General features: G+C 46.2%; 1 protein-coding gene across 1 annotated transcript in view; it reads right to left on the reverse strand.

Annotated features, from left to right (window-relative positions):
• POLR2B (RNA polymerase II subunit B) overlaps positions 1 to 7,723 on the reverse strand; it is a 23,930-nt gene extending 16,207 nt beyond the window's left edge. Inside the window, exons 1-3 of the mRNA XM_026847704.1 lie at positions 7,655 to 7,723; positions 7,269 to 7,341; positions 2,502 to 2,652 (exon numbers count right to left, since the gene is read on the reverse strand). Of these exons, the coding sequence (XP_026703505.1) occupies positions 2,502 to 2,652; positions 7,269 to 7,341; positions 7,655 to 7,673 (243 nt within the window). The 5' untranslated portion in view covers positions 7,674 to 7,723. The remainder of the gene's footprint in view (positions 1 to 2,501; positions 2,653 to 7,268; positions 7,342 to 7,654) is intronic.
• Between the last annotated feature and the right edge of the window lie 15 nt (positions 7,724 to 7,738).

Below are 7,738 nucleotides of genomic sequence, written 5' to 3' on the forward strand. Positions count from 1 at the left end.
TCACACAACAGCCACAGAAAACACCTTTTTAATATCTGAACTAGATGGTTTTGTTTCCTCTAGAGATTAAACAGATTACTGCATCATTTCATCAAAAAACCCACAGCTTTCAGACAAACTGAAGTGTCATTGCTGCTCTATCCACAAGATATACCAATAATTAGCCTTTTGCTAATTCAAGATACTATACCTTACTTATTAGTAACCAAAACTGCTACTAGAGAAGGATAACTGTTATAAATAACTGAAAACACAGCAAGTTGGGTAACACCAGTACCTAAGATGATTCTATAGGATCAGTAAATAAAGTAAGACTTCAATTATGGGAAAGGACATGAAAACAGTCTGATTTTAAAAAGGCACGAAAGCTTCCAACGATAGTAGGTAGCAGACCCTTGTTGGCAAACATTTTGTAGGTCAGAAAAATTCTCTCAATTCTTACCCAAAGAAACACCTTTTTCCTGGATTTGCAACAGCACCCATGTACAGTATCAAGTTTCACAAGTCTTCATCCAAGCAATCTCAAGAACACATCTACCATAATTATTATCTCTAAGCGTGCTTGCTAAACCCTATGATATACTATAAATTACCCAAAATGCCTTCAAAATTTGAGACTGAGTAGAGGGAGAAAGAAAGAAGTCAGATTAGTCAAATGCTCTCAGTCTCCTTAAATTAATCCAGTATCTTCAAATAAGGCAAGAGGTTGCCTGCAAGTGACTCTGAAGGGAAAAAGGAAGTTTCCTTTTTCTTCTTACCTTGACCTATTCCTAAAAACTTTAATTTGATAAATAAGAATATGAAACTTACCTCTCTGATTTCAGAAAGTAAAATACTAGCTTTTGGACAAAAAGATACCACATATATACCATGCCTGCAACCTGAACCATAACCATGTACAGCACATATAGCAACTGCACAGCTAGAGAATTCCACAATAAGATACAAAGAATAACAGAAGAAACATTACGTAGAATTAAAGCAAGTTAAGTGTTTATGAACTGTTTGTTTAACAAATAACCTAGAAGAAATCACAAGTTATCCTCTCTACAGCATTGTTGTTTGCCTGAAAAAAAATGCAAAGGAACAGTCAAAACATGTAACCAATTGAATGCTCAGGTGTCAGTCCTGGTTTCAGCTGGGATAGAGCTAATTGTTGGGTTTTTTTTTTTTCCTTCCTTCTTAGTAGCTAGAATAGCGCTGTGTTTTGGATTCAGTATGGGATTTGATATAAGATTGTTGATAATGTACTGACTTTTCAGTTGTTGCTAAAAAATCAAGGACTTTTCTACTTCTCATGTCCTGCTGGTATGCAGGTACACAAGAAGCTGGGAGGAAGCATAGTCAAAACAACGAACTCAAATCAGTCAGTGAAGTCTTCCATATCACAGAACATCATGCTCAGTATATAGGTAAGGGTTGATTGGGAAGCTCCACTGCAGTTTTCAGAATGGTGGTTTAAAGATTCTCTCTTCTCTGGGATCATTAGACAGGAATGGGCTGGGCATCAGTCAGCAGATGGTGAGCAATCACATCGTGCACTACTCGTTTGTATTTTCTATTATTATTATTATTATTATTATTATTGTTAACTTTATTTTATTTCAACTATTAAATTGAATAGGTTGAATAGGTCTCTCAACCTACGAGACTCCTTACCCTCCAACTCACTCCCCCACTCCCCAAGCATGGGGAAGAGTGAGCAAGTGGCTGTGAAGTGTTTGGTTGCTGGCTGGGTTTAAACCACAACAGTGTCCTAAAGTTCCTTTAAATCTCTAGACGGAAGCAGCAAGGTAGTGACTGATAGCAGGGCAACAGATCTTCACTATATGCCTTTATGGAACAGGTATCGCATCACATGAGGAAAGCACATGGCCATTGTAGAAGGTGCACGCTAGAAGAGTAGAAGAGCCATCACACAGTGCAGACCTTCTATAATTTGTTCCCCTTTGGAACATGATGCCAATGGAAGATGATGAGTAATGGCACCCTTTGAAAACCTGGACCTAACTTGAGCCAAAAGAAGCTAACAGAGAACTTTTCAACCATAAACCTTTCTCACCATGGTAAAGCTATCGAAAACCAAAATCCCACCAACCAAAACATGGTTTGGTTTTGGCTACGTGACTTGCTCTACTACATCCCTGTCAGCACAGTTTCCTACAGTAACTGACAACATAAGCTGCAGCAGCAAATTGTTCCTGGACATTTCTCAACTCAATTAACAATTTCTCAACTACACCAGCAGGAGAGAGTAACTCTATAGGAGAAGGAAGTTTGATTCCATGGATAACAAGCTCTTGCATGTGTTTCTCAACCATATACCTGACTATTGAGAAACTTAGCCATGTATCTCAGACTCCAAAGAGTTGACACTTCTGTCCTATTGACTGCACGAGCAATGTCATAACTCAGATTTGTTTCCATCTCTTGAATAAAACCCAACTAAAATCATTTTACATTGTAAAAACATATCACCTCTGCCAGGGGTCTCCACTTACCGGCTCTTCCACTTCTCCTGTAGCATGCTGAGCTTCAGCTTGTAAATCAATTGGTGGAGCATCTTCAACAATTCTCTGCACAGACATCTGAATAAACTCATCAAAAGAATCCAACTGTTGCCTGACTAAACCCTTTTCATCAAAATAGGAGCTAAAAAAAAAAAAAAGTGGGTTAACAAACAAGAGATGTTATTTAATTCATGTGCTTCGAACATCAACAAGCTTAAGATGTATTTATTACAAAACCTCCGAAACCCGTAAAATACACTGCAGATTCAAATACATTCACTTTTCCTGAGGCATGAGTTTCAAACACAGACATTCAAAAATGTTTAACAACTCTCTCCCTGCTTGAAGACACAGACACTACAAAGTGACAGACTTGCTGCCTTGGTTAAGCCATGACTGTACACACAGCCTACCTTAAATTAGAAGGGAAATGCAATGATAAACCCTAGTAAAAGTGGCTTCAGCTTAAGTTTTCAACAATATAGGTGAATTACATTTCTTTAACTAATTGTTCAAGCTGCAGTAAACTGAGTGCATGCCCCTAAGTCAAAGTAAAAGTTCTGAGCACACTTCTTTGCTTGGATCGCCTCTGTTCCAGCCACAGAGATTACCAGCTTCACCACTGCAAATTTCCACGGAATCACAGAATCGTCTAGGTTGGAAAAGACCTTGAAGATCATCCAATCCAACAATTACCAACCTAACACTGACAGTTCCCAACTACACCACATCCCTAAGCACTATGTCAACTCTACTCTTGAACACCTCCAGGGATGGGGACTCCACCACCTCCCTGGGCAGCCCATTCCAACTCCTAACAACCCCTTCTGGAAAGAAATGCTTCCTATTATCTAGTCTAAACCTTCCCTGATGCAACTTGATGCCATTCCCTCTTGTTCTATCACTTATTACTTGGTTAAAGAAACTCATCCCCAGCGCTTTGCAACCTCCTTTCAGGTAGCTGTAGAGGGCGATGAGGTCTCCCCTCAGCCTCCTCTTCTCCAGACTAAACACCCCCAGTTCCCTCAGCCGGTCCTCGGACGACCTGTGCTCCAGAGACTGCACCAGCTTCGTTGCCCTTCTCTGGACACGCTCGAGTCATTCAATGTCCTTTTTGTAGTGAGGGGCCCAAAACTGAACACAGGAATCAAGGGGCGGCCTCACCAGTGCCGAGTACAGGGGTAAGATCCCTTCCCTGTCCCTGCTGGCCACACTATTGCTGACACAAGCCAGGATGCCGTTGGCCTTCTTGGCCACCTGGGCACACTGCTGGCTCCTGTTCATCAGGCTGTCAATCAACACCCCCAGGTCCCTCTCTGACTGGCAGCTCTCCAGCCACTCCTCCCCAAGCCTGCAGCGCTGCTGGGGGTTGTTGTGGCCCAAGGGCAGCCCCCGGCATTTGGCCTTATTGAAACTCCTCCAGTTGGCCTCAGCCCATGGCTCCAGCCTGTCCAGGTCTCTCTGCAGAGCCTCCCTGCCCTCGAGCAGATCAACACTCCCACCCAACTGGGTGTCATCTGCAAACTGACTGAGGGTGCACTCGATCCCCTCGTCTAGATCATCAATAAAGATGTTAAACAGGAGTGGCCCCAACACCGAGCCCTGGGGAACACCACTCGTGACCACCCGCCAAATGGCTTTAACTCCATTCACTACAACTCTTTAGGCCTGGCCATCCAGTTTTTTACCCAGCAAAGCCTGTGCCCATCCAAGTCTCGAGCAGACAGTTTCACCAGGAGAATGCTGTGGGAAACTGTGTCAAAGGCCTTACTGAAGTCAAGGTAAATTACATCCACAGCCTTTCCCTCATCCAGTAAGCTGGTTGACCTGTCATAGAAGGAGATCAGGTTTGTCAGGCAGGACCTGCCTTTCATAAACCCATGCTGACTGGGCCTGACCATTTGGTTGTCCTGCATGTGTTGTATGATAGTACTCAGGATGAGCTGCTCCATCAGCTTCCCAGGCACCAAAGTCAAGCTGACAGGTCTGTAAATTCCTGGATCATCCTTCTGACCCTTCTTACATCTAAGAGTCACACTGGCCAATTTCTGGACCTCCCTGGTCAGCTAGGACTGCTGGTAAATGATGGAAAGCAGCTTGGCAAGCACCCCAGCCACCTCTTTCAGCACCCTCGGGTGTATCCCGTCTGGTCCCATAGACTCATGTATGTCTATGTGATGCAGTAGGTCACTATCTCCTCCTGGAATGCAGGGGAAGTCGTTCTCCCATTCTCTGTCATCTTTTAGACTTTGTATCACCTTGTTTCAACCCAGCACAACCTAACTGTAAAAGTCAAAAGCTTAAATTCAAAGCCCCACATCCTAACTTTTAATTGCATGATCTAAACATGTCCGCTGCATTAGCCCCTGCCAGCAAGCTCCTCTACCTCACAGTCCTGAAGCCAGCCAGGGAACCTACACCACCTCAGCTACTGTCCCATCACCACCAAGATCTCTAGAGAAAACTGGTAAGCACTACTTTGCGGAGGGCGGAGGAAGCAAGCAGCCGATTCAATGTGAATGATAGAGCAAGCTTCAACTTTACTGAAAGAAATCACACCTTATATAAGCAGTCTACAATACACTACTTGCAACTCTATTGGATACATTCAAGAAACTACATTATAATGTCTCAGCCATTGGGTACATTCAAAAGATCACATTATAATACACCAGCCCCTTGTGGCATTTCTGGTATGCATAAACATCTTTCTTGCTGTAAACCTGCTTCTCTCCCAGGGCTGCTTCTCTTCTCACCCCAAGGTCGTAGTGCGCCCCAACTTATCTCTGTGTTCTCACAACAATCCTCACTAGCACAACTGAGCCTTGGGTCTTCATCTTTGTTTACATAACTGTACCCTGGGTTCTTTCTTTTGTTTACCTCAGGTGGCTGGGACCGACTTCTGCAGGGAGCTATGGCCTTGCTCTCTGCAAGCCGTTCTCCAACACTACTTCCCTACCAATAACCTCAGGCTCCCCCAAGAAGGGCAACACATCCTTGGCTACTGTGCCGTTGCCACAGTGAAATCTTCTCAGCACAGTCTACTACTTCATAAGGGGAAGGAGGAATGGAAAGAGCAACATGTATCACAGAACGGTTGGGGTTGGAAGGGACCTTCTGGGAAAATGAAGAACCACCCACTGTAGGAGAAGACCAGGTTCAAGACCATCCAAGGAACCTGAAGGTGCACAAGTCCATGGGACCTGATGAGATGCATCCACGGGTCCTGAGGGAACTGGCAGATGAAGTGTCTAAGCCACTATCCATTGTATTTGAGAAATAGTGTCAGTCTAGCAAAGTTCCCACTGATTGGAAAAGGAGAAACATAACCCCTATTTTTAAAAAGTGAAAAAAGGAAGACCTGGGCATTACAGGCCAGTCTCATCTCTGTACCTGGGAAGATCATGGAGTGGATCCTCCTGGAAACTATGCTAGGGCACATGGAAAATAAGGAGGTGACAAGTGACAGCCAACATGGCTATGCTAAGGGCAAATCATGTCTGACAAATTTGGTGGCCAGCTATGATGGGTGGATAAGGGAAGAGCAGCTGACACCATCTGCCTGGACTCGTGCAAAGCATCTGACACTGTCCTGCACAACACCCTCGTCTAAAATGGAGAAACATGGATGTGATAGGTGGAGTGGATAAGGAATTGGCTGAATAGTCACACTCAGAGTTGAGGTCAACAGCTCAATGTCCAAGTGTAGAGCAGTGATGAGTGGCATTCCTCAGGGGTCGGTGTCGAGACAGATGCTGTTTAACATCTTTGTTGGCCCCACGGACAGTGGGATCGAGTGCACCCTAAGCAAGCTGCCAACAACACCAAGCTGTGTGGTGCAGTCAACACACTGGAGGGAAGGGATGTGCCATCCACAGGGACCTGGACAGGCTTGAGAGGTGGGACCATGAACATCATGAAATTCAACAAGGGCAAGTTCTCTTGGCACATGGGTCAGGGAAATCCCAAGCACAGATACAGGCTGGGCAATGAGTGGATTGAGAGCACCCTGTGGAGAAGGACTTGGGGGTATTGGTGGATGGAAAACTGACTATGAACCAGCAATGTGCACTTACAGCCCAAAAAGCCAACCAAATCCTGGGCTGTATCAAGAGAAGTGTGGCCAGCAGGCTGGGGGAAGGGACTCTCCCCCTCTAATCTATCTTGTGAGACCTCACCTGCAGTGCTGTGTCCAGCTCTGGGGCCCCCAACATAAGGAGGACACAGACCTGCTCAAGTGGGTCCAGAGGAGGCCACAAAGATATCAGAAGGCTGGAGCACCTCCCCTGTGAGGACAGGCTGAGAGTTGGGGTTGTTCAGCCTGGAGAAAAGAAGGATCCAGGGAGACCTTATAGCAGTCTTTCTGTACTTAAAGGGGGCCTACAGGAAAGATGGGGAGGGACTCTTTATCAACGAGTGTAGAGATAGGACAAGGGGTAACAGTTTTAAACTAAAAGACAATAGATTTAGGTTAGATATAAGGAAGAAATTCTTCGCTATGAGGGTGGTGTGACACTAGAACAGGTTGCCCAGAGAAGCTGTGGCTGCCCCCTCCCTGGCAGTGTTCAAGGCCAGGTTGGACGGGGCTTTGAGCAACCTGGGCTAGTGGAAGGTGTCCCTGCCCATAGCAGGGGACTTACAACTAGGTGATCTTAAGGGTCCTTTCCAACCCAAACCATTCTGTGATTCTGTGTCACCTGTAAGACCAAAAGCACATACGCTGAAGCATTAAAAAGAGTTAAGCTTTAGCCAAGTCACCTAATAACGATCCAGCAGGCTTCTTGCCACAAGTCGGGGGTGATTTCATCATCATCTTCATCATATTGCATATCTGTCGGGGAAGCACAACACGTAAGCCCCGCTCTAGCCACCTCGGTGTCTCTCCTCACCTGCTGAACAGGGCCGGCACACGCCGAGCTGAGGGACCCTCCAGCACTCCACCTAGCCGCCCAAGGGCCTCAGACGCCTGTGGGAGACCCCGCCGCACCCAGAGCGCTCCCCATCCCAACCCTATCCCAATCCCATGCCCAACCGCATCCCTCTCACCCCCCTCTCCGCCTTCTGCGGGCCCTGCTCCCCCCGTCGCCACGCTGAACCGGAGAGCAGGCCCAGCAGGGAGCGGCCTGCAGCCGCAGCGCCCTCACCTTCGTCCGCGTCATACATGGTGGCAGCGGGAAGAGCCGCGGGTGGCGGCAGAGACGGAGTCGGTATCGGTGTCGGTGTGGAGG

Source organism: Athene cunicularia (assembly GCF_003259725.1).
Source record: "Athene cunicularia isolate RWA chromosome 4 unlocalized genomic scaffold, athCun1 chr4_part2, whole genome shotgun sequence".
NCBI lineage: Eukaryota > Metazoa > Chordata > Aves > Strigiformes > Strigidae > Athene > Athene cunicularia.